Source organism: Neoarius graeffei, chromosome 4 (assembly GCF_027579695.1).
Source record: "Neoarius graeffei isolate fNeoGra1 chromosome 4, fNeoGra1.pri, whole genome shotgun sequence".
Classification (NCBI taxonomy): Eukaryota; Metazoa; Chordata; class Actinopteri; order Siluriformes; family Ariidae; genus Neoarius; species Neoarius graeffei.
The window spans coordinates 79,629,845-79,656,836 of record NC_083572.1 but is presented as its reverse complement, the minus strand read 5'-3'; the positions used below and the strand labels follow the sequence as shown (position 1 = coordinate 79,656,836).

General features: G+C 41.9%; 1 protein-coding gene across 6 annotated transcripts in view; it reads right to left on the bottom strand.

Annotated features, from left to right (window-relative positions):
* The window catches only part of sned1 (sushi, nidogen and EGF-like domains 1), an 89,192-nt gene that overhangs the window by 17,754 nt on the left and 44,446 nt on the right, over positions 1-26,992 (bottom strand). For all 6 annotated transcript variants that reach the window (XR_009654575.1, XM_060919776.1, XM_060919777.1 and 3 more), the window contains 7 exons: positions 24,455-24,598; positions 9,105-9,278; positions 7,597-7,710; positions 2,917-3,030; positions 2,697-2,813; positions 1,641-1,928; positions 84-267 (listed from right to left, as the gene is read on the bottom strand). Coding sequence is in view for 5 of the 6 variants with exons in the window: in XM_060919776.1 (XP_060775759.1) it covers positions 84-267; positions 1,641-1,928; positions 2,697-2,813; positions 2,917-3,030; positions 7,597-7,710; positions 9,105-9,278; positions 24,455-24,598 (1,135 nt within the window). In the remaining variant the exon portion in view is untranslated. The remainder of the gene's footprint in view (positions 1-83; positions 268-1,640; positions 1,929-2,696; positions 2,814-2,916; positions 3,031-7,596; positions 7,711-9,104; positions 9,279-24,454; positions 24,599-26,992) is intronic.

Sequence of the window (26,992 nt, the reverse complement as noted above, 5' to 3'; positions counted from 1 at the left end):
GGTTAGAATAAATGCTTGTAGGCAGTAGATTCAAGTACCAATTCATCATTTTTACATGACAACATTTTGATCTCATGGCTGACCTGAAGCTGTATTCTGTAACACTGGCATTCAGGACAGCAGTGCGGGTGCCACTCCCATCCGATGGCACCAGAGATACCCGCACCAGGTTGACAGCAGCATGCCAACCTGCCTTCACTAGCCACTGTATCCACACCTGGGAGGAGGAGACATTCACTACCTGCAGCTGTTCCACCTTTCGAGGCCCTGAAGCACAAGAGACGAGAGTGTTTCCATTCTTGTTGACAATGCAAAGGTAGAACCATGGATCACTGAGAATAATTGGAAGGATGGGAGTGGAAATACAAACATGTACCATTGTACAGCCACTCCAGGACACCTACCCACTGGTCCTTGCTAACCCATGAACATGCCACTTGCTACTTTTTTCTATTATTAGCAATTAATATTCATGCAAGACAGGTGAAAAGGGCTCGATGGTTGAAAGTAAACTTTTTGAATAAATGAAGTAACAGATCTGTATCTTTGTGAGAAATGACTTTAGAAATGGCCCTAGGTGCTATTTTTCCTCACAATATGGCATGTGTTCAATTTTCACTCACTAGCTAGGATAGCAATCAACCAGGAAGATATGATGTAGTCAGAATCTGAACTTGATCTATGAGCAATAAGGTGAATGCTGATTATCTAAGTTGAGATAAGAGAGGTAAATGTTACAAATAATAATAATAATAATAATAATAACAATAATAATAAACATATATGGGCGGCACGGTGGTGTAGTGGTTAGCGCTGTCGCCTCACAGCAAGAAGGTCCGGGTTCGAGCCCTGTGGCCGGCGAGGGCCTTTCTGTGCGGAGTTTGCATGTTCTCCCCGTGTCTGCGTGGGTTTCCTCCGGGTGCTCCGGTTTCCCCCACAGTCCAAAGACATGCAGGTTAGGTTAACTGGTGACTCTAAATTGACCGTAGGTGTGAATGTGAGTGTGAATGGTTGTCTGTGTCTATGTGTCAGCCCTGTGATGACCTGGCGACTTGTCCAGGGTGTACCCCGCCTTTCGCCCGTAGTCAGCTGGGATAGGCTCCAGCTTGCCTGCGACCCTGTGAAACAGGATAAAGCGGCTACAGATAATGAGATGAGATGAGATAAACATATACTGAATCAGATCAGATGGGCAAGCCATGGCCTAATGATTACAGAAGCAGCTTTGGGACCAAAAGGTTGCCAGTTTGATTCCCTGGACTAGCAGGAATGGCTGAAGTGCCCTTGAGCAAGGCACCTAACCCCTAACTGCTTCCCAGGCTGCTCTGGGTATGTTGTATGTAATTCTGGATAAGAGCATCTGCTAAATGCCATTAATGTAATTAATGTAATCTTGCTGGCAAGGTTTCATGCTAGTTTCAACAATGATGCATAAGATTGCATAACAATAATGCAGTCAGAGCATAAATGACGGCAAAACCACTGATCAGGTTCTGTAAGAGCGCCCCCTTTTGGAGAATCTTTAGCCAGTTAAAAGTGAATGAATCAGTTAGCTATTTCCAAGCCAGACACACCAGAAAAATGGTTCAACGTATTTTGATCGATGACGCTGAATGAAAGGTAAAAGCAATGGCTCTCACTTGTGCGTATTAGGGCAATCGCAGGCTGGCTGATGTCATTGCTGTTGGAATTGCGTTTGATTGAGTAGGTGGAGATGTTGTAAAGCTGTCCTGGACTCAGGCCCTGTAGCACATAGGTTGAATGCTGCCTCTCCAGGAAGTCTGTTTTTCGTGGGTTGCGCCCAATCGGAGCATAAGTGATGGCAAAACCACTGATCAGGTTCTGATTGGTGTCAGCTTGATCCCATCGTAGCTCCACCTCACTTTCCTCCACTCTTAGCACGTGAAGGCCAGATGGAGGCAGGAGATCTGGGTACATGGAGTATAATGTGTTATTTTGCATTATTCTGGCTTCAAAATAGTGAGTGTTTAAACAGAGCCAGTACTATTTACGACGGCTTACCCCAGAGGTACAGTATAAACCAAAGAACAACTCATTACATAATTTTTCCTACCAGTATCAGTAAACAGTATTTTTTTGGGGTAACATTTGAACTTGGAAGGTGGTATTATGAAAGATGTCTTCTGAGGTGCCTTTTTTCCTTTTCGAAGCTATCATTGATGGATCCTTCATGAGATTTTGACAGACATGGTGAACAAAACTGTCGTATCAACTGTGGCTTAATTTATTAATAATTTTTTAAAATATAAAATGGAAACATTTTCTACAATACAACAGTACGAAAATATCACAATAAGTATCATGACCAGGATCATTCCTGTGATATGAAAATCTCTACATGTTTATTCGACATACCTGAAGAACTAAGTTATTTCTTTTGTTTATTAGTAGTAAGTCAGTGCAACTTTGTGATTTGTGAGAAAATCTGGAATATGTTTTGCCACAAATCCAAGTACATCAATTCGAATTTCAAGATTAGATGCAATATGCTTTGTAAACATTAAGTACTTACAATTACCTGCAAATTCCCACTAAACACTACTGTTTTACGGTGTTAACCAGAATAACTATGTTATTATTAGCTCCAATTTTAATATATGAGCTCTAAAATAATTATATGTTTCATGAAGTGGACCTGTGCTCAGAAGAGCAGTGCTTAATCACACACACTGTACCTCTCTCACAGTCACGCCCTGTGTGTCCCACCCTGCAGGCACAGCTGTAATTTCCTCTCCTGTCACTGCGACAGAAGCCTCGGTTCCCACACGGCTGTAATACACACGGGTTTTCCACTAGAGGGCAATAAGAGATTTGTCTAACAATGTTCAGTCACCTTGCATGTCCAGAACGTTTCAGTAGTGTGACCATAGAACTTGAAAGTGATGTTCAACATACAAGTCTGGCAGCGATCCCCAATGTAGCCCTCTTTACACACACACAGATGCCTCCTCCTGTAGCCTCGACACACACCTCCATTCTGGCAGGGATTTGACTCGCATCCATCCTGCTCTACAGATAAAGCACAGGGATTTTTGTAAGCTGATATCAGTAAGGCCTCTTTCCTTTAAAGGTCATTTTAGACACAACCAAAACACCACCACAGTTTTTAGATGATTCCATGATTGGGATAACATTATATTTACTAATATGCAGAACCAGGGCGGCACGGTGGTGTAGTGGTTAGCACTGTCGCCTCACAGCAAGAAGGGCTGGGTTCGAGCCCTGTGGCCGGCGAGGGCCTTTCTGTGCGGAGGTTGCATGTTTTCCGGGTGCTCCGATTTCCCCCACAGTCCAAAGACATGCAGGTTAGGTTAACTGGTGACTCTAAGTTGACCGTAGGTGTGAGTGTGAATGGTTGTCTGTGTCTATGTGTCAGCCCTGTGATGACCTGGCGACTTGTCCAGGGTGTACCCCGCCTTTCGCCCGTAGTCAGCTGGGATAGGCTCCAGCTTGCCTGCGACCCTGTAGAACAGGATAAAGCAGCTAGAGATAATGAGATGAGAAAATAATTAAAAGTCACTTCATGTCTTAAAGCAATGACGGATGTCGTTTCTCTTTACTTAGTTGAGCGGTTCTTGACATAATATGGATTACTAAAGTTGTGGAATAGGGCTGTTTACTGTATTTATATTATTTACTATTTACTGTTTGATCTCAAATGCATTAAGAAGGTAAGAAATTGTACTAATTAACTTTTGACGAGGCACACCTGTTAATTGAAAAGCATTTCAGGTGAGTACCTCATGAAGCTGGTTAAGATAATGACGATAGTGTGTAAAGTGTCATCAAGGTAAACAGTGCCTACTTTGAAGAATCTAAAATATGACCCTTACTGAAGTGCAGTGTCATAGTCATAGCCTCATTTAAAAAAAATAATTTTTAAGAGTTACAAAGGCTAAACTGCACCCCAATCTTAAAATCCCTCCCCAACAATTATAAGCCCCATTCCAAAAAAGTTGGGACGTTGTGTAAAATGTAAGTAAAAACAGAACATGAAGATTTGCAAATCATGGAAACCCTATGTTCACTGAAAATACAAAGACAACAAATCAAATGTTGAAACTGAGAAATTTTATTGTTTTTTGAAAAATATATGCTCATATTAAATTTAGTGCCAGCACCATGTTTCAAAAAAGTTGGGACAGGGGAAAAAAGACTAGAAAAGTTGTGTTATGTAAAAACAAACAACTAATCTGGTTAATTGGCAACAGGTCAGTAACATGATTGGGTATAAAAAGAACATCCCAGAGAGGCAGAGTCTCTCAGAATTAAAGATGGGGAGGGGTTCACCGCTCTGTGAAAGACTGCATGGGCAAATAGAGCAACAATTTAAGAATAACATTCCTCAATATAAAATTGCACACACCACATCAGCTATGGTACATAATATCATTAAAAGATTCAGAGAATCTGGAGAAATCTCTGTATGCAAGAGGCAAGGCTGAAAACTGACACTGGACGCCTGTGATCTTCAGGCCCTCAGGCCATACTGCATTAAAAGCAGACACGTGTCTGAGTTGGAAATCACTGTATGGGCTCAGGAACACTTCAGAAAACCATCGTCTGTGAAAACAGTTCATTTCTGCATCCACAAATGCAAGTTAAAACCATATTTCAAAAATATCCAGAAACACCGCCACCTTCTCTGGGCCCGAGCTCTTTCACGATGGACTGAGGTGAAGTGGAAAATTTTCCTGTGGTCTGATGAATCGAAATGTGATATTCTTTTTGGAAATCATGGACACCATGTCTTCCAGGCTAAAGAGAAGAGGGACCATCCGGCTTATTATCAGTGCACAGCTCAAAAGCCAGCATCTGTGATGGTATGAAGGTACATTAGTGCACATGACATGGGTAGCTTGTACATCTGGCAAGGGACTATTAATGCTGAATGATATATACGGTACACGTTTCAGAGCAATATGCTACCATCCAGACAAAATTTTGTTCAGGGAAGGCCTTCCTTCTTTCAGCAAGACAATGTCAACTTGCTTTCTGCACATATTATAACTGCATGGCTCTGTAGTAAAAGAGTCCGGGTGCTAAACTGGCCTGCCTGCAGTCCAGACCTGTCTCCCATTTAAAACATTTGGCGCATTATGAAGCGCAAAATACAACAAAGGAGACCACGAACTGTTGAGCAACTGAAATTGTATATCAGGCAAGACTGGGACAACATTTCTCTTTCAAAACTACAGCAATTAGTCTCCTCAGTTCCCAAATGTTTACAGAGTGGTGTTAAAAGTAGAGGTGATGCAACACAGTGGCAAATATGCCCCATCCCAATTTTTTTCAACCGTGTTGCTAGCATCAAATTCAAAATAAGCATATATTAAAAACAAAAACAATAAAAATGGACAATAAAAATAAAACAATAAAAATGAACTACATTTATAACATGCACAGAACTGCTGATTGTAGCTGCCTTCCTCTTCACACTAGAATCAATTCTTGTTATGGCTGGGTAATATAGATGATGAAGTGAATCAGATGATAGGGAAACAAATTAGGTCGTAGCCCATTCATTCTAATACTCTTTTAACATGCCCTAATCAACTTGGTCTCACCAGTTTTCTTTACAGACAAGCTTGGTTGTGAGATTGGATGCAAGGGTCTGCAAGTTACAACATATCTTTATAACATTTTATAACACTATATTTGTTCCACCTCTTTTGGATTAATGTCATGATGTATTGCTTGGGATATCTATTATCGATGACCATTTGCTGATTGTCATCAGAGAGAGAGAGAGAGAGAGAGAGAGAGAGAGAGAGAGAGAGAGAGAGAGAACAAAAACACTAAACAGCTGTGATAACAGTTGTTAAGCATGGAAAGATGTCCAGGGATAACATACATTTGAGTTTATAATCATTGGGGACTGTGTAAATATTTAATGATGCTATGTCATACCAGGCTATTGCAATAAACTGGCTAGCTAGCTAACATTTCTTTTTTTTTTTAAATTATTGTTATTACAGTTCTTTTTTTGTGTGTATATCAGCCAGGGTAAGATTAGCTTTCTTCTCATTGTGAAATAGGCTTTAGGGCATTTCCAGAGCAATTTAATACCCCCTGCAGTTCGAATCCACTATTCTTCAGAATTTCTTTTTACAAATCAACCCGTGTTTAATGGAAATCACACTTCCACTCGAAAAGCCATTCCACTCGTATATCAGATCAAGTGAGATTTGGTAACCGAGCATTTGAAAAACCTTGAGAAGATTGAGAAGAGCATGAAAGCAGAATTTTCTCAGAAAACTTTGTGATCTGATGCGATTTCCTTTTAACAACAGCTAATATTAGCTGAATTTCGATTTACACTGCACAAAAAAAAAATTATGGAGGTAGGTACTTTAACCATATTTCTCTAGAGAGTTATCTATTTCACAAAGTAATGTAATTCAAGTCGCCATGCTGAAAATCCACTTCCAGCTACAGCTACACCAGTGATGGAGTCAATAAATGAGTGTTGAAAACATTATATATATATATATATATATATATATATATATATATATATATATATATATATGGGGCGGCACGGTGGTGTAGTGGTTAGCGCTGTCGCCTCACAGCAAGAAGGTCCTGGGTTTGAGCCCCGGGGCCGGCGCGGGCCTTTCTGTGCGGAGTTTGCATGTTCTCCCCGTGTCCGCGTGGGTTTCCTCCGGGTGCTCCGGTTTCCCCCACAGTCCAAAGACATGCAGGTTAGGTTAACTGGTGACTCTAAATTGACCGAAGGTGTGAATGTGAGTGTGAATGGTTGTCTGTGTCTATGTGTCAGCCCTGTGATGACCTGGCGACTTGTCCAGGGTGTACCCCGCCTTTCGCCCGTAGTCAGCTGGGATAGGCTCCAGCTTGCCTGCGACCCTGTAGAAGGATAAAGCGGCTACAGATAATGAGATGAGATGAGATATAGATAGATAGATAGATAGATAGATAGATAGACACACCAGTCCTGTGCAAAAGTCTTAGGCACATGTAAAGAAATGCTGTGGACCAAAAATGATTTAAAAAATAATGAAATGAAGTGTTTCAACATTCAAAAAATACTATAAACAGCAGTAAGCCATAATAAATGAAACAAAGTCAATATTTGGTGTGAGACGACCCTTTGCTTAAAAATAAAATACAGTGAGTGCAGTTTGACAAGGAAATGAGCTGTAGGTTTTACTGAGCATCTTGCAGAACCAGCCACAGTTCTTCTGGACACTTTGACCGTCACACTCGCTTCTTCATTTTCCACCAAAACCCAGCAGCCTTCATTATGTTCTCTTTGTTAATCTGAAAAGTGCTCTCTTATGCAAAATGCTGCTCAGATACAAGCATTGTTTTCCCTGTAGCATTTAATTTTGTGCTGGAAAATGAACGTTTGGACTCTAAAATGTTTTTGTACTGACTTGATAATGTAGAAGTCATAAAATAGAAATCTATTGCAAAGTTTGTATGAAAAAAATAGGGTGCCTCATACTTTTGCACAGGACTGTACATGCAGGTGTCATCCACTTTAGTGACTTTAGGAGTCATCAAACTTACAATAAATCAAGAATGGATAGCAGATTAGTAGGCTGTAGTCACCTGTCTGACAGCGTTGTCCAGTAAATCCAGACTCACACTCACACAGGAAGGAGGCCACTCGGTCTCGACATGTACCTCCATTCATACATGGCTGAGACAAGCACTCGTTTATTTCTGAGGAGAAAAACACAGAACCTTTGACATACAAATCACTCAAAGGTGAGCAGTAAAGAGCTGCTAAAATCTATCAAATGTATTTGGGTGTTTTTTGAGAAAGATGGGTCTTAAAAAGGGATGATGAAAAATGTTCATAAAGGTCTTTTAGAGAAACCTATTCATCCCAGAAAAATGAAGGCCATTATAAACACACATCTGAAGGAAAACAGAACAAAACTAAACACACTTTATAGTAAATCAGGGATTTAGTGAGTTATGCCTTAACGTTCTGCCTTATTCTCATAGCAACTGATTTAAAAAAGTGTATATCGACAAATCAAAGTCACCATTTGGCTGCTTGGTCATCTCCCCGGTCGAATTAAATACATTGTTTTTGTATTTACAGTGGTGCAAATGATGTACTCTCCACATTTTTGGAATGATGTTGCTGTCAGGTCTCCATAGTTTATGACCTGTGGAGAGACCACAGACTGGTGTGTGTGTGTGTGCGCGCACTAAATTCTACACTATGCTTCCAAATGGCACAACATGAGCTTAAACATTAATTCATGTATGTATCACCCAAGTTACAACTCTGACAAAGGTTATTTTAGTATTTAATATCACAAGCCATGGGGGCAGCCATGGCCCGAAGGTTAGAGAAGCAGCCATGGGTCCAAAAGGTCACTAGTTCAATTCCTGGGACTGGCAGGAAAAATGTGAGGGGAGTTGAGTGAATGAACAGCACTTTCCTCTCCCTCTATATCATGGCTGAAGTGCCCTTGAGCAAGACACCGAACCCCCAACTGCTCCCTGGGTGCTGTAGTATGGCTGCCCACTGCTCTGGGTATGTGTGTGTGCTCACTGCTCACTTGTGTGTGTTCACTGCTTCAGGTGGGTTAAATGCAGAAGAGGAATTTTCACTGTGTTTGAGTGTACATGTGACAAATAAAGGCTTTTTCTTTTTAATGCTGAACGACTTGTATTTGTGTTCCTTAGCCTTGGTTTCAACACATTTTCAACTCATTTTGTTTGGTCTTTCTGCTTGATGTCCCAGAGCTGGCATTTTTGGCAAATGTTGAATGTCAGGGGTTTAGGCACGGTTCCCATGTGTGTCATAATGAAGAGGCACTTCTTTCTTTGTGTATATGTGTCACGGACTCATCACATTGCAGTTCCCATGGCAATGAGTACCAATGTGCTTGTGTTGTTTTTGTTTGTTTTGTCTCCACACCTTGCTCTGTCATTTGCTTATTTCCTGATTGTATCTAGCTGTTTTATATTAGCTATTGATTAGTCTGCCCATTCATATCCCACTGTGTCTAATATTTTGAGTCAAGCCTTTTTGTACTTATATCCTGCTTACCTGTCCCACGTGTCAGAATGCGATATGCAGGTTAGGTTGCACTCACCATCACAGACTGGAGGTTGACTCCAGGAACCATGGCTGCTGCAGATAGTCTGTGTGGCTCTGGGGTTGGGAGTGTAACCTGGGTGGCATGTATACAGAGCCAAGGAGCCAGGGCTGGTGGAAGAGAACTGTACCTCAGCATGCTTCACCTTAGGAGGGGGACCACAATCAGTTCCTACAAGAAAAAGTCATTAGATACATTAAAATGCTGGATATACTGAGCGATTAAGTATATAGAGCGATATTAATGCCATTATTTATTCATTCATCTGCATTTACTACTTTATATGGGTCAGAACTGTGGCAAATCCAGAGCTTTTCCTCTCATGAGGTGGGAATACACCCTGGATGGAATGTTAGTCCATCACAGGGCATCACACAAGCATCCAAACACATTTGCATCAAGGAGCAATTTAGAGTAGACAATCCACCTACTGACATGTTTCTGGGAGACTGAAGAAACCAGAGAACCCAGAGGAAACCAAAGAAGACACATGGAGAACATGTAAAACTCCATGCAGGAAGTAAACCAAGCTGAACATCAAACCCTAGAAACTGGGAAATCTGGATCCAATCCCAGCTGACTTTGGGCGAGAGGCAGGGAACACCCTGGGGGTGTCATCAGACTATTGCAGGGCGGCCACAAAGACGAATAACCATTCACACCTATGGGCAATTTTAAAGTAGCCAGTTCACCTAATCCTCTTGTCTTTGGACTGTGGGAGGAAACCCACACAGGCATGATTAGAACATGCAAACTCCACACTTAAAGGCCCCAGTTGGCCACTCAGTTTGAACCCAGGACCTTCTTGCTGTGAGGCACAAGTGATAACCACTGCACCACCATACATATATATTAATGCCAAAAATATATCAATCTGATCAATTCAACTGATCTGAAGGAGCTCTTCGGTTATGGGTCAGTGCAAGTATGGTAGTGGTAATAAATAACCAAATAACAAAATAATAATTACACTCGGGCGGCACGGTGGTGTAGTGGTTAGCACTGTCGCCTCACAGCAAGAAGGTCCGGGTTCGAGCCCCGTGGCCGGCGAGGGCTTTTCTGTGCGGAGTTTGCATGTTCTCCCCGTGTCCACGTGGGTTTCCTCCGGGTGCTCCGGTTTCCCCCACAGTCCAAAGACATGCAGGTTAGGTTAACTGGTGACTCTAAATTGACCGTAGGTGTGAATGTGAGTGTGAATGGTTGTCTGTGTCTATGTGTCGGCCCTGTGATGACCTGGCGACTTGTCCAGGGTGTACCCCGCCTTTCGCCTGTAGTCAGCTGGGATAGGCTCCAGCTTGCCTGCGACCCTGTAGAACAGGATAAAGCGGCTACAGATAATGAGATGAGATGAGATAATTACACTGAGGAATAAAGTATATGTTGATAAATCATTATCGAACCATGGCTGAATCCCAAACAGCTGCCAAAATAGTACAGTGGATTGGGTGTAAAAATTACATTTCATAATGTGATTGGGGCTCAAGTTGTCGACCTCCCCGTGGTAAGCCCTGGAAACTGATTCATCAGGTGAATGACAACATCTAGAGACAACAGCAGCAAAGCAATCAGCAGCAGCAGCTCCAAAGACAACCATAGACAACCAACTCACTGTCACAGTACCTTGCAGACACCTTCAGAGAATGCAGCCTGGTGCCAACCCAGAACCCATGCCCTCATCAGGGCAGACAATGTCAGATGTCATATGGGATGGCATCACCGTGTTGCAGTTGAATGCGGAAGGCCTCACTAAGGCTAAGATCACCTTAATTGAGCACCTCCTACAGGTGTACAAAGCTACAGCAATCCTCCTCCAAGAAACACACACCACCGACAGCTCCTGTCTGAAGAGCCCAGGATTTACCTTGGCTGCACACACTGAGAGTGACATCCATGGGATAGCCACCTTTGTTAAGAACTCTGCAAAATGAAAACCAATTGCAGCCTCCCCCCCAGACCACCACGTGGAATGGGCAGGCACCCTTGTTGAAGGTGTGTCTGTCATTAACATCTACAAGCCCCCTATGGCTTGGCTCAAGGCAGATACCATCCCTGCCTTTGACCCTCCTTGCATTTATGCTGGAGACTTCAACTGCCACAGTACTACCTGGGGATACACTTCATCCAACCCAGATGGTCTCGCCCTTGAAGACTGGGCCTCAGCTTCTGATGTGCAACTCCTCTATGACCCCAAACAACCGGACAGCTTCCACTCAGGCAGATGGAACTCAACCTCAAACCCAGACTTGGCCTTTGCAAACCTGAATGGTCCCTCACCCCACCGGGTCATCCTGGAACCATTTCCCAGATCACAACACAGGCCATCATTGATAATTCCAGTCAATCCAATAGGACCAATCCCTCCTAAACCATTGAAGAGGTGGAATTTCCCTAAAGCTAGATGGGACCAGTTCACCAACCTTGTTGATACAGGCATTGACAGTCTACCTTTACCTACAACCTCTGACTTGGATCACGCCTATTCAGCTCTCTGTAAACTCCTTACCAAGGCAGCTAAGAGCACCATCCCACGTGGGTATAGTCATCACTATATCCTTACATGGGATGAGGAGTGTGAGTCACACTATGATGACTTCCTGCATGCTGAATCAGGTGAAGAGGCAGCCACTAAAGCATCACTCCTCACAGACTATCGAGACAGAAGGCACAAAGAGAGATGGGAGAAGACGGTCCAAAAAATTGACTTCACCCACTCCAGCAGGCAGGGCTTTAACCGCCTTATTGGCAGAAGCCCCAAACCATCTAAATGTCTAGTAACAGCTAACTCAATTGCTGAGCAGCTCCTTGTGAATGATCACTTCAAGAATGCAAACAAGGACTACACCTGCACCATCAAACAAGAAACAACCAAGTTATGGCAAGCCCAGGGAGTTGATGGCCATCTGTTGACACCCTTCACAGCCAAAGAGCTTTCCACTGCCATCAATCAACTTAAGAGTGGAAAGGCACAAGGACCTGACAACATCTCACCAGAGTTCCTACTACATTATGGCCCAAAGTGCCTGGACTGGCTTCAAGTTTTTTATGCCACTTGTCTTGTCCGACAGTCCATACCCAAGATCTGGTGTAAGACAACTATCATTGCACTACCAAAACCAAACAAACCCACCGACAACCCAAAAATTTACCATCCTATTTCACTCCTCTGTATCCCCTTCAAGCTCCTTGAATGACTCCTTCTAGCCTGGCTGGAACCAATCATTGACCCCCAACTCCCTGAAGAACAAGCAGGCTTCCAACATGGACGCAACACAGTACACCAGGTTTTGAAGTTTACCAACGACATAGAAGCGGGGTTCAAAACATGCCAGAAGGTGGGAGTCATCTTGGTTAACGTGACTACAGCTTACGACACTGTGTGGCACCAGGGCCTGATTCTGAAACTCCTCTGGACTATCCCAGATCACAACTTCATACGGTTCATCTCAAACATCCTTGCCAACCACAGTTTCATTTTGAAGACAAGTGACAGACAGTTCAGTCATCAATGACAGCTCAGAAATGGAGTTCCTCATGGCTCAGTACTGGCCCCCATGCTATTTAACATTTACATCAGCGACCTACCCCATACATCATCAAGGCAATATGGATACGCAGACGACCTCACTCTCCTGTTTCCAGACAGTAGCTGGTCAAATGTGGAAGATGCACTCATGAAGGACATGGCACTCATAGTAACCTGTCTTGAATCATGGAGACTGAAGCTGAGCACGGCAAAAACCACCACCACAGCCTTCCACCTCAACACCAAGGAAGCCTACCGTTAGCTCACAGTGAATCTCAATGGGACGCCCCTACCTTACAGTGCCACTCCAACATACCTTGGTATCAAATTAGATAGGCAACTGACATTCAAGCAACACCTCGTATCACTACGGGCTAAAGTGTCATCTAGGATCAACCTCCTTCACCGCCTGGCAGGGTCATCATGGGGAGCCAATACATCAACCCCACAGGTGCCCTTGCCCTAGTCTACAGCTCCGCGGAATATGCAGCCTCAGCTTGGTGTCACAGCACACACACAAGAAAGCTGGATATAACATTAAACGAGACCCTGAGAATCATCACAGGCTGCCTGCGTCCAACTCCATCTGAGCTCCTACCAGTGTTAGCTGGCATTGCTCCTGCAGCTCTTCGCAGAGAACACCTTACACACAGACTGGTCAACAAGGCTTCGCAAGATACCAATCACCCCCTTCACAACATCGTCCAGAACTCTCAACTGGACCACCAACGCTTGCCCTCCCGCCGCCCCTTCTCCTGCCATGCAGCAACTCTACATGGCACTAACTTCAACACCACAGACAAACGGAGAACCTCCTGGCAGGAGACTACCCCACCCACCCAATTTGCACTCTCCCCAAACACAATGTTACCACCAGGAACTGACCTACCCCAAAGATCATGGGTCACTCTGAACTGCCTACAAACCGGAGTTGGTCAGTTCAGTGACAACATGTACCGCTGGGGGCTGTGCTCATCAGCAGCCTGTGTCTGTGGACATGCCAATTAGACTGCCTACCACATAATTCATGAGTGCCCCACCCTCGGTCCACCTGAACACACAACCCTTAACCTCACCAACCTCAACACCGATACAGTGAGCTGGCTGCAATGCCTGAGCCTAACTGCTTAGCCTCAATGAAAGAAGAAGAAGAAGATAATGTGATGAAATGGAGTGACAGTCATAAAGGTTTCTGGCACATGAATTACAGTGGTATGCAAAAGTTTGGGCACCCTGGTCAAAATTGCTGTTACTGTGAACAGTTAAGCAAGTTGAAGATGAAATGATCTCCAAAAAAGGCATAAAGTTAAAGATAACTCATTCCCTTTATATTTTAAGCAAAAACAATTTTTTATTTTCATCTTTTACATTTTCAAAATGACAAAAAAGGAAAAGGGCCCGAAGCAAAAGTTTGGGCACCCTGCATGTAACACCCTGCATGTACCTAGTAACACCCCCTTTGGCAAGTATCACAGCTTGTAAACACTTTTTGTAGCCAGCTAATAATCTTTCAGTTCTTACCTGGGGGATTTTCACATATTCGTCCTTACAAAAGGCTGCCAGTTCTACAAGTTTCTTGGGCTGTCTTGCATGCACTGCTCTTTTGAGATCTATCCACAGATTTTCAATGATGTTTAGGTCAGGGGACTGTGAGAGCCATGGCAAAACCTTCAGCTTGTGCCTCTTGAGGTATTCCATTGTAGATTTTGAGGTGTATTTTGGATCATCGTCTTATTGTAGGACCCATCCTCTTTTTAACTTCAACTTTTTTTTACAGATGGTGTGATGTTTGCTTCCAGAATTTGCCGGTATTTATTCGAATCCATGCTTCCCTCGACCAGTGAAATGTGCCCTGTGCCACTGGCTGCAACACAGCCCCAAAGCATGATCGATCTACACCTATGCTTCAGAGTTGGAGAGGTGTTCTTTTCCTGGAATTTGGCACCCTTTTTTCTCCAAACATACCTTTGCACATTGTGGCCAAAAAGTTCTATTTTGATTTCATCAGTCCACAGGACTTGTTTCCAAAATGCATCAGGCTTGCTTAGATGTTCATTTGCAAACTTCAGACACTGAATTTTGTGGCTAGGATGCAGGAAAGGTTTTCTTCTAATGACTCTCCCATGAAGGTCATATTTGTTCAGGTGCCGCTGCATAGTAGAACAGTGCACCACCACTCCAGGGTCTGCTAAATCTTTCTGAAGGTCTTTTGCAGTCAAACAGGGTTTTTTATTTGCCTTTCTAGCAATCCAACGAGCAGTTCTTTCAGAAAGTTTTCTTCATCTTCCAGACCTCACCTTGATCTCCACTGTTTCTGTTAACTGCCATTTCTTAATAACATTACAATCTGAGGAAACAGCTACCTGAAAACACTTTGCTACAACCCGGTTCCAAAAAAGTTGGGACAAAGTACAAATTGTAAATAAAAACGGAATGCAATGATGTGTAAGTTTCAAAATTCCATATTTTATTCAGAATAGAACATAGATGACATATCAAATGTTTAAAGTGAGAAAATGTATCATTTAAAGAGAAAAATTAGGTGATTTTAAATTTCATGACAACAACACATCTCAAAAAAGTTGGGACAAGGCCATGTTTACCACTGTGAGACATCCCCTTTTCTCTTTACAACAGTCTGTAAACATCTGGGGACTGAGGAGACAAGTTGCTCAAGTTTAGGGATAGGAATGTTAACCCATTCTTGTCTAATGTAGGATTCTAGTTGCTCAACTGTCTTAGGTCTTTTTTGTCGTATCTTCCATTTTATGATGCGCCAAATGTTTTCTATGGGTGAAAGATCTGGACTGCAGGCTGGCCAGTTCAGTACCCGGACCCTTCTTCTACGCAGCCATGATGCTGTAATTGATGCAGTATGTGGTTTGGCATTGTCATGTTGGAAAATGCAAGGTCTTCCCTGAAAGAGACGTCGTCTGGATGGGAGCATGTGTTGCTCTAGAACCTGGATATACCTTTCAGCATTGATGGTGTCTTTCCAGATGTGTAAGCTGCCCATGCCACATGCACTAATGCAACCCCATACCATCAGAGATGCAGGCTTCTGAACTGAGCGCTGATAAGAACTTGGGTCGTCCTTTTCCTCTTTAGTCCGAATGACACGGCGTCCCTGATTTCCATAAAGAACTTCAAATTTTGATTCGTCTGACCACAGAACAGTTTTCCACTTTGCCACAATCCATTTTAAATGAGCCTTGGCCCAGAGAAGACGTCTGCGCTTCTGGATCATGTTTAGATACGGTTCTTCTTTGAACTATAGAGTTTTAGCTGGCAACGGCGGATGGCACGGTGAATTGTGTTCACAGATAATGTTCTCTGGAAATATTCCTGAGCCCATTTTGTGATTTCCAATACAGAAGCATGCCTGTATGTGATGCAGTGCCGTCTAAGGGCTCGAAGATCACGGGCACCCAGTATAATTTTCTGGCCTTGACCCTTACGCACAGAGATTCTTCCAGATTCTCTGAATCTTTTGATGATATTATGCACTGTAGATGATGATATGTTCAAACTCTTTGCAATTTTACACTGTCAAACTCCTTTCTGATATTGCTCCACTATTTGTCGGCGCAGAATTAGGGGGATTGGTGATCCTCTTCCCATCTTTACTTCTGAGTGCCGCTGCCACTCCATGAAGCTCTTTTTATACCCAGTCATGTTAATGACCTATTGCCAATTGACCTAATGACTTGCAATTTGGTCCTCCAGCTGTTCCTTTTTTGTACCTTTAACTTTTCCAGCCTCTTATTGCCCCTGTCCCAACTTTTTTGAGATGTGTTGCTGTCATGAAATTTCAAATGAGACAATATTTGGCATGACATTTCAAAATATCTCACTTTCGACATATGATATGTTGTCTATGTTCTATTGTGAATACAATATCAGTTTCTGAGATTTGTAAATTATTGTATTCCGTTTTTATTTACAATTTGTACTTTGTCCCAACTTTTTTGGAATCGGGGTTGTACATTCTTGTAGCCTTCTCCTGCTTTGTGAGCATCAATTATTTTATTATTCAGAATGCGAGGGAGTTGCTTAGAGGAGCCCATGGCTGTTGATTTTAGGGACAAGTTTGAGGAGTCAGAGAATTTATACAGCTTTGAAATCTGCATCATCTGACCTTTCCTAATGAAGAATTTGAACAAGCCACAGCTCAATAAGCTAATTAAGGTCTGGAACCTTGGTAAAAGTTACCTGAGAACTCAAATGTATTGGGGTGCCCAAAGTTTTGCATGGTATTCCTTTTCTTTTTTCACTCTCCAATTGTACAAAGCAAAAATAATACACAAATCCTGCAGAAAACGCTGAAAAGAAATGTGTCGTCTTTACCTTTATGCCTTTTGGTGATCAGTTCATCTTCTGCTCACTTAACTATTCACAGTAACAGACATTTTCAGTAAGGGTGCCCAAACTTTTGCATGCCACTGTAGACTAGAGTAAAGCAAAACAGGTAGAAACCTAAGGCATGGAATCATCCCAGTTAGAGCAACACTTCACAAAGTAACACAGACTAGTGTGACTGTAAACAGGTGCTTGTTTATGATATATGCTTAACTCCCTTAATTCAAGAGCTATGCATCATTGGAGTTGTAGTCTGCAATGTTGGGACTTCAGGATGTGACACAATACCTATGTAATACACTTATATAGGGAACAAGTATTCAGATCAAACTTTATTCTCTCTGCCAAGCATTGAACATATAAATCTGCAAGTGCAAATCAGAATCTATCTTCTTCTTGGAATAATACTGCATAACGAGACCATCAATGATGGTGTAGCTCACTCTGGCTCCGTCTAGTCCAGAAGGAATGATCTAAAGTGGGCCACCTTGCACAATAAATGTTGCAAGCTATATACACTATATACAAGCTATATACACCCTAGGAATACTGACCTATTTGCCAGAAAGAATCCAAAACGGTGAGGAGTTGACTGAGAAGAAGCAATTTTTGTTGAACTGCTCATTAAGGCTTATTTAGTTCATAACTTCATTAATAATTGTAATTAACCTTCATCCTACCAAGTGGGGTCCATCTGGACCCCGCACCTATATGTTTGTTTGCCATTTTAAAAATATGTGACATACTGCCTCACCGTTTTATGAATTTGTCAGAATTTATGTCTTAATAAAACACTAAAGCACCGGAAGATCAGCTTTTTGCATTGTGAAGGTATAATTAATTTGTTACTGGGGTCCAACTGGACCCCAGAGTAAAGTTTATCTGTCTTTCATTTTATAATTGAATAGCACACTGAAAGTTAACTTCTTTTATTTCTTTTATGTTCCATAATGAAACTACCAAGGCATTCCTTCTTGGGGTCCGTGTGGACCCCACTGCTGCAATAAGCACAGGCTGCAAAACAAAAGCCCTAAATTATTTTACAATTACTTTTTTGTTTTAAATTCTGTAAGAAAAGACCTAAGTTGTAATCCAGAATGTTTTACAGCTGCATGAGCTGCAAAAATCATGTATATAATGCCAATTTTTTTTGTGGCGCTATAATTTGCTACATGTATGCTAGTTATTGCAATATTATTGCAATGTTATTGCATTTATAATACATCATTGATATTCAGCCATAGTGGATTTTGTTCTTCAATAAAGTTATGTCTGTTTGCTGCATTGAATTGGTTCTTACTGCATTGATTTCAAGGTATTCCCTCCTGGGGTCCATACGGACCCCGCCTGGTAGTTTGTGTATGTAAAATTGGCTGGTAGGATGAAGGTTAAGTGTGTTCTTTATGCCTTGGACCCTTTAGTGTATTGCTGTTATTAATACAAGATGTTCTGAACAAAACTTATCTGGTGATTTTGTCTTTATAAGCTTTAAATTTAAAGAAAAGTATTGGGGTCCAAACGGACCCCACATGGTAAGATTAAGGTGTAAAATAGCATGGTAGGATGAGGGTTAAACAAATCTGAGTAGAAGTTATATGCACCCTAGGTACCCCTACCTTCATGAGAGAAATAATCAAAATTGGTGAAGAATTGAGGGAAGTATTGAGGAATTAATTGCTCTTTAGGGCGTAATTACTCCGTATCTTCATTATTGATTGCAATTATGCACATTTGGGTTGAAGCCATATGCACCCCAGGCAGACCTACCTTCCTGCCAAAAAGAATAAAAATCAGTGAAGAATTCAAAGAGAAGAAACAATTTTTGTGAAATGTGGATGCTGCCAGATGGACGCCAGATGACGGACGGATGCCAGACAACACATGATGGCATTAGCTCATCGCCTGTCAGCCAGATGAGCTAATAATGATGAATCAAATTTTCACTGATGTATCTATAGCATTTGCAATGTTGTGTCAGCAACAAGATTACACTGGTGAATATTCCATTTTCCTCAGTGGTTTGAATAAAGTCAACAATAGCCAAAAAAATAGCGAAATATTACAGTAATTGAGATGAATTATATGTATTGTGTTATTTTTTTTGGCAACAACAAAACATAAAATGTTTGTCTTTTCCCTAAACTATATACTGTACACTAGGACTTTGATTGTGATCTTCCCATAGCCTATAATAATAATAATAATAATAATAATAATAATAATAATAATAATAATAATCAGTTACATTTATTTGGTGTCTTTCTTTTTTTTCTTATGAGAAGCTTTGATTTATTGTTCAAAGTTACACTCAGTTTGGTCTGATAACATAAAAAAACTGCAGTAATATAACAAGTATGACAAAAACTATATATGATAAGAACTAAACTAAGAAATATTAATTAAATTGATTAAAGTGCTGATGACACATTTTTGACATCTTTGGCGATGTTTTATAACATAAAAAGTAATTCCCGATGATCCATATATTAATTCACGAAGGCGCCTATTTTACAAGTTATGATAAAAAACGCGGCTATTTGGGCAAATTTGACGGGGCTGCAGCACCCAGGAGACGAAAGAGGAGGAGGAGCTATATGACGTCAGCGAAAGAACCTTCCTCCCAACTTACCAGTTTGTTGTTGATGCGACAGGTGTTCAGTTTGTCATTATTAGTATTATTATTATACATTATTCTATCTATCTATCTATCTATCTATCTATCTATCTATCTATCTATCTATCTATCTATCTATCTATTAGTTATTATGCCTTCGTGTTGTGTTGTCAGCTTTTGCTCCAAAACCTACAAGGATGGGGTAAGTTTATTCAAGTTTCCCAGAGATCCCGAGCTGCATGCGCAGTGGGTGAAGCAAGTCAGGCGCACTCATGACAAGTGGGAGCCCTCACCAACATCCGTCCTGTGCTCTGAACACTTCGATTTGGATTGTTTTGACACCCTTCCCAGCTTAAAAGAATCTCTTGGGTGTTCAGTTCATCACAAACGTGTGTTACTACCATCAGCAGTGCCTACACAGTGTTGCCAGATTGGGAGGTTTCCCGCCCAGTTGAGCGGTTTCAAGTGCATTTTGGTGGGTTTTGAACATATTTTGGGCTGGAAAACGTCAGCAGTATCTGTTGCCAGATACTGCTGATGTTTTCCAGCCCAAAATATGTTCAAAATCCACCAAAATGCACTTGAAACCGCCCAACTGGGCGGGAAACCTCCCAATCTGGCAACACTGTGTAGGCACTGCTACAGAACATGTGTTGTGAAACGACATAAGATAAAGGTACGTAGAGCTATAGATTCTACATGATAATCATAAATGTAATCATAAAGTCAGCGTGATATCAGTCATGTATTTGCTTGTGAAAGCTTGCGGCTTTCATGTAACTGCCGCCTAGCAACGAGAGGCAAAGGGTAAAGAGGGAAGACTATCATAGATTCTATTCGGAAGAGATCAACACAATTCTAGACTCCCAGAAGAGGAAGAGCTAGCACTAGAGAGTTCACCGGTGTTTTCATGCGCCATTTCCATTGAGTAGAACCAGAGTAGAACAGCCAGTGAACCGCAGCGTGTTCTCCCGCTGACGTCACAACATGGCCGCGAGCCATGGACCCAGTTTTCTTGCGCTGTGCAATTAAAAGTTGGATATTTGCGTAACAACAGCTTCTTTTCACGTAATTATAACAGAAATCTAACATGTTTGCCATGTTGTATAGTTTATTTAAGAAATTGCATAGAGTCATGTTCGTGTCATCAGCCCTTTAAAACTATATATTAATAAAAGCTAAACTAAAGAATATAGATTAAATTGATAAAAATTATATATAAATAAAAACTGAAACTAAAATAATATTAATTAAATTAAACACTTTAAAATGTTCTAATTAATTGTGGCAACTGACATTTCTACATCAAAGTCAATGTCTTTTACATTTAGATTAGTTCTTATAGCTATTGAACCTCCCAAACACAGAAGAGCTGATCGCAGAATAGAGAAGAACACTTTGGCTCTTATCCAGGCAATGGTTGTAGCATAATCCTCTCCTTTCTTGTTGGCAATTAATTCCGCTAACCTTTTGTGGTATCAAGACAAGTCAAGTTTATTTGTATAGCGCTTTTAACAATAAACATTGTCGCAAAGCAGCTTTACAGAATTTGAACGACTTAAAATAAAAGTATCTCTTGCATTCATCAGCCATACCTCCCAAGCTTGTAAATACCAAAGGAGTGAAAGTTCCATGTTCTACTTCCATTACACGCCTTGCATGCATGCGCTTTATCGCGTTTTCATGTTGACGATAAACTTGTTGTAGACTTAAGTCTTTGTAGGACTCTGCATTGGGGTGACATACCCATATATCAAAGAATGCAGATCTCTGCCTTTCCCAAAACCCTCTTGCATGAATGTCAAGATGAGCATCAGGTGCTTTGTTGGAACCACTGTTCAGATCTTCGCCGGTGATTTCTTGCAGAACTGGCTCCATCTCAACATCGTTGCAGGCAATATTCAATAAATCTGCCTCAAGATCTCTTAGCTCATTATGGCCTTGGATGATAAAACCACCTTGTTTGCATATCATAGCATGATCATCATTGAAGGGGGCTCCACATATACACATCAAGGGAATATCATCGATAGGCCAATCATATCTTAGCTTTACTGTATCTCTGAATTCCCTTTTGTTTAGATTGAAATCCATGTCCTTGATGGGGATTACTGTTAGCCAATTACATGCCCCTTTTTCAGTGGCTAATGTCAAAGCTCTTTTTCACTGTCAGGCTGATTATAGATTCTTCAGCTGGCTCATGCATTTGATTAACTATTCGCTCAATTAAAGGTGCAGTGGTCTGGACAGACGCACTAAACTCTGAGGCAGCGTCTTCATATGGGTTGGTAAATCCTAATCTTCCCATCCGTACTGGTAGAGCTCAAAGCTCTCGCTCACTCTGTGTACATCTATGTTCTGTTATTGATGGTATCAATACATCGGCAATGACATCTCCTAATGGCTGTAATAGATCTTCAATCCCTGACAACGTTCTGAAGAAGTATGTCCATCGATGTCTCATCTCATCTCATTATCTCTAGCCGCTTTATCCTGTTCTACAGGGTCGCAGGCAAGCTGGAGCCTATCCCAGCTGACTACAGGCGAAAGGCGGGGTACACCCTGGACAAGTCACCAGGTCATCACAGGGATGACACATAGACACAGACAACCATTCACACTCACATTCACACCTACGGTCAATTTAGAGTCACCAGTTAACCTAACCTGCATGTCTTTGGGGGAAACCGGAGCACCCGGAGGAAACCCACGCGGACACGGGGAGAACATGCAAACTCCGCACAGAAAGGCCCTCGCCGGCCACGGGGCTCAGACCCGGACCTTCTTGCTGTGAGGCGACAGCGCTAACCACTACACCACCGTGCCGCCCCATCGATGTCTTAATCCAAATGTATAGGCTGCGTAGCAGGCCTGAGGTTGTGTCACTGCAAATTCTGCTAGCTGCTTTATCTCACTTATCCAATTCTTAACCTTATCACTGATGTACTCCTCAAGATATGACCTTGAACCAAGTACTGCACCAAGATGTTTATGTCCTTGTGTGGTGATATTAATAGCAGTGTCTTTGAAAACATCTCCAGCATGTTCCTCTCTTCCCAGTTTGGTAATTAACCAGCATTTCTTTGCATTTGGAAAATATCCTAGGTCTGGTCCCATCCTAGTTAAAACATCCCTCCATTCCTTCAACTCCACAAAAGACCCAGAACCGCTAGCATCATCAGCAAATCAACATTGTTTCGCAGAACTTGAGATATTCAAATGCGCAATCACCGGTTGGAGGCTATATATAAACCCATGGCCAAAGGATCACCCTGCGTGGTGCCCTCTGCTGATATGATTTCTTTACCTCCTGTTATAAACAGTCTTGATGGGTGTCTGTAGGTGTTTATTGCATATGTTGCTATGGTAGGACATAACACTCTTATATTGTGCAGAGCAGCATCTCTATTTAGGGTGTTGAATGCATCTGAAGTGTTGATTAACAGCACGGCATCAGTCTCATCATTTTCAAAAATTCCTCTCATTTCATGAATTGCTGCTTTGCTTCCATCCTTATGGCCTGCACAGACTTGAAGAGATCCACTGGCATCAATGACATCTTGTTTCAAGACTTTCGCAACATATTTTCCAAATATCCTTCTAATAACTTCCCCAACGCCAATCAAGCGAACCGCGCCCTCACCTTTGTCTAATGGAATAAGTCTACTCACTACCAATGGTTCAATGGTGCTAGGGTCGATATACTGTGTGCACAGTCTCCTTAACATTGTGGCTAATGCTCCGCATAAATTAATACTCGATTTCTTAAATGATTTACAGGACAGAATTATTTTAAAGCCAAGGGCATCAATTAATTAAAGCCAAGGGCATATAGCGTCTTTCTCATACCCAAGGTCACTTTGCAATTATGGGGGGAGTCCACCAAAATAAGGTCAGGATATCATTACAATGGTGTAGCACCCACAGTCCCAGACGCCAGTGTTGCACAGACGCCGCTGAGCAACATTGCTCTGAGCACCACGCCATGGATCCACAAAGCGAACACAGAAGCATCACCATGCAGAGCGCTGGTATGTCCCAAACCACTTGCACAGCCACCGCGACACCACTGAGCAACATCGCTCGGAACGCCACACCAAGCACAAAAGTACCACTGCACAGAGCGCTGGACAACCCCAATGTTAAAAGAGCAACGAGCTCACTGCAGTCCATAGCGAGGAGAACAGGCATCACCCATGGTGAACCAAGGCCTGGAGGGAACCGACACCCAAAACTGGGTCCAGAGCTACACCACAACCGGTGGACAAAACACTCAAACAAAAACAAAAAACAAACATCAAACTACACAAACACAAAAAAGAAAAACAAAAGGGAAAATAAAATAAAATAAAATAAAAAGCTCCGGTGAGAGGCAGCAGCCAGAATGCGCACAATGTACTCTCAACCGGAAATGGAAACACATTCCTTTCCATCAACAGAGAGGAATAGGAAAATACTGTAAACATCAATATTGTAAAATGTTTCTGATGACATGGGGCTGATTTTTTCCCCTTATGCATGATTGCAACTTTACGTTGTGGAAAACCCACAAAATAGCAATGTCATTGTCAAGAGTTACAACCACCATTCAGAATGAGGATCAGATTTTCAGAACACTTCTTCCGGCTCGCTTTCTCCCTGGGGAGGAGAGCTACGGCCAAGTACCCCAGAAGGAACTGGCAAGTGTTACCTCTTCCTGGCATCGTCCTCTATTCCCACTCTAACCTCCCTATGCGCTGCACTTACTGCGATGGATGTTTTAGCTATTGTAGGAAGAGATGTCATATGAAATTGATTACTGTATTACAATCTCTGGGGTATTTCTAATGAAAGACAAGAGGGATGGCTTACCGTCCAAAGCCGGACTGGCTCCTTTACTGATCTCACAGTGTCTTCCCATGAAGGATCCAGGACACTCACACTTGTATTTGCCGATGTAATGGAAACACGTTCCTCCATTCATGCACGGGCCAGAAGCACATGGGTCTGGTTTCCCTGCACACAAACACACAGCATAGACTCAATACTTGTACTATCCAAACCTTTTGTGTACACCTTTAACTTAATGTGTACTACACAGAGGGACTAATCTTTTCAGATCCCAAATAAAAAGTGCTAATCTGTGCATGCGATCTGATAAATTGCACGTGCAGTTGCAGTTAATTTACAAGGAACAATCGTGTAAATGACACCACGCGTAGTAGAAGAAATCAGTATGAAAATCTGGATTGAGCATGAGTGATTTTTTTTCCTCTGTAGTCATGCCAAGTACAGATCTCAAACATGTCTCATGGAAAAGTAGAAGTGAAACTGAAACCTGCCACATGTATGCATAATAACACATCACATCTATCACCTATTAAATGCATCATACTCACAGAATGGAAATATTCTAGACATGAGTGTGTGCTCTGTTCATTAAGTATATGAACACAGGCTATGTTTAAATGCTGTTGAAATCAGGAGTGCAGATATAACTAATCCCACATTACTGCATTCAAGCAACTTTGTCATTTGTTTCAAATTTTAAAATGCAAACTTAAATGTAATTTTTGTCTTCACATGGAAGAAACTGCAAATTTAATGCCAGTCCTTTGGGTATATCAACTTGTGGATGTACCTGCTGTTTCTGAATTAGTTTTCAGGATGCAGTAAATCACACTGATTGTGTTGCTTTTATATTTATATAATCACAGCTTTGTAGTTTTCACTTTTAGGTAGAAATGCTCTAAACTGCTCATTCATTACAGTAAACACACATGGTGGTACAGTGGTTAGCACTGTCTCACAGCAAGAAGGTTCTGGGTTCGAGCCCAGCGGCGGACAGGGGGCCTTTCTGTGTGGAGTTTGCATGTTCCCCCCGTGTCTGTGTGGGTTTCCTCTGGGTGCTCCGGTTTTCCCCACAGTCCAAAGACATGTGGTTAGGTTAACATGGGGCAGCCATGGCTTGAAGGTTGGGCTGAAGTGCCCGTGAGCAAGGCACCTAAACCCCAACTGCTCTCCAGGCGCTGTAGCATAGCTGCCCACTGTTCTGGGTACCGTATGTGTGTGTTCGTTGCTCACTTGTGTATGCATGTGTGTGTTCACTGCTTCAGATGGATTAAATGCAGAGGAGGAATTTCACTGTGTGCTTAAGTCTGTGCTTGAGTCTACGTGTGAGAAATAAAGGACTCTTCTTCTTCTTCCTTACTTAAAAAAATACAAAAGCTGGGGGCGTCGTGGCTCAGGTGGATAAGGCGCCATACCATAAATCCGGGGACCCAGGTTCGATTCTGGCCCGAGGTCATTTCCCGATCCCTCCCTATCTCTCTCTCCCACTCATTTCCTGTCTCTACGCTGTCCTATCCAATATTAAAGGTGAAAAAAGCTTAAAAAAATACAAAATCCCTCCAAAGCACTGCCCACTAAAATACATCCAAATAGTCAAGCCATCAGCTTCTGGGGTGGGTTTTCCAAAAGCATTGTAGCACAAAGATCATTGTTAAATGGTAGAGCAAGCATCACAAGGAACACTCTCTCCTAGTTAAGATGCTCTTAGCGTTAAGAGGCTTTTGGGAAATCCACCCCTGATTGGTTGTGTACATCATTTGTTATTTCTACATTGTTTAATATTTCTTCTGTTTCAAGAGTGAATGATGCGAGTGTTATTCCTCCAAGCAAATATTATTGACAGCTGCTGGAATTATTTTTTAAAATTCTTATTACAAATTTGATTTAAAAAAAAAAAAAGCATTCTCAAAGAGAATGACCTTTAAACCCTGCATTTTTCAACTGAAGTTGAATGAAATATTGAAAAGTGACAGGATTCACTCCATGCTTTTATATGAGCAACAACCTTTCATTTTATTCAACTGAACCATGACTAGAGTGTGTCCAAAGAGTGTGTTGTGTGAATAGCTGTAATTACTTGTACATGAACGAGTTTGTCTGATCAATCTGAGCAAGTGCAAATATTTGTATCTCCATTTGGTGCAGATGTGGTGTTTCAACATGTGTGAGCAGTCATTAATCATTACAGTAGCTCTGAGAAAGAACTACACAGCGTTTTCAGGCGTATGTGCCAGGATGCGTTTTTGTTCCAATACATGAAGGATCCAAGTCTTGAATGATTTCCAGCACACCGAATCGCTCGACACAGCCAAACAGTTGCACAACTCGAATATAAGACAAAGTCAGGATAATGAGATTCCTGAGATGAAAAGCCTCTTGGCTTTGAGGTGCTGCTTTTTCTTTGCAGGGATTTTATGGCACTGTGTGTGCGGAAGTGCAGTTGTCCAAACATGAATGAAAGCAGATTGCACACTTCTTCCACTTGAAAGGAAAAGTGAGTAGCTTGAGCTATACTGAGGAAATCGTGGAAGGATAATTCGGTGAAAAAAACTCCTGCCA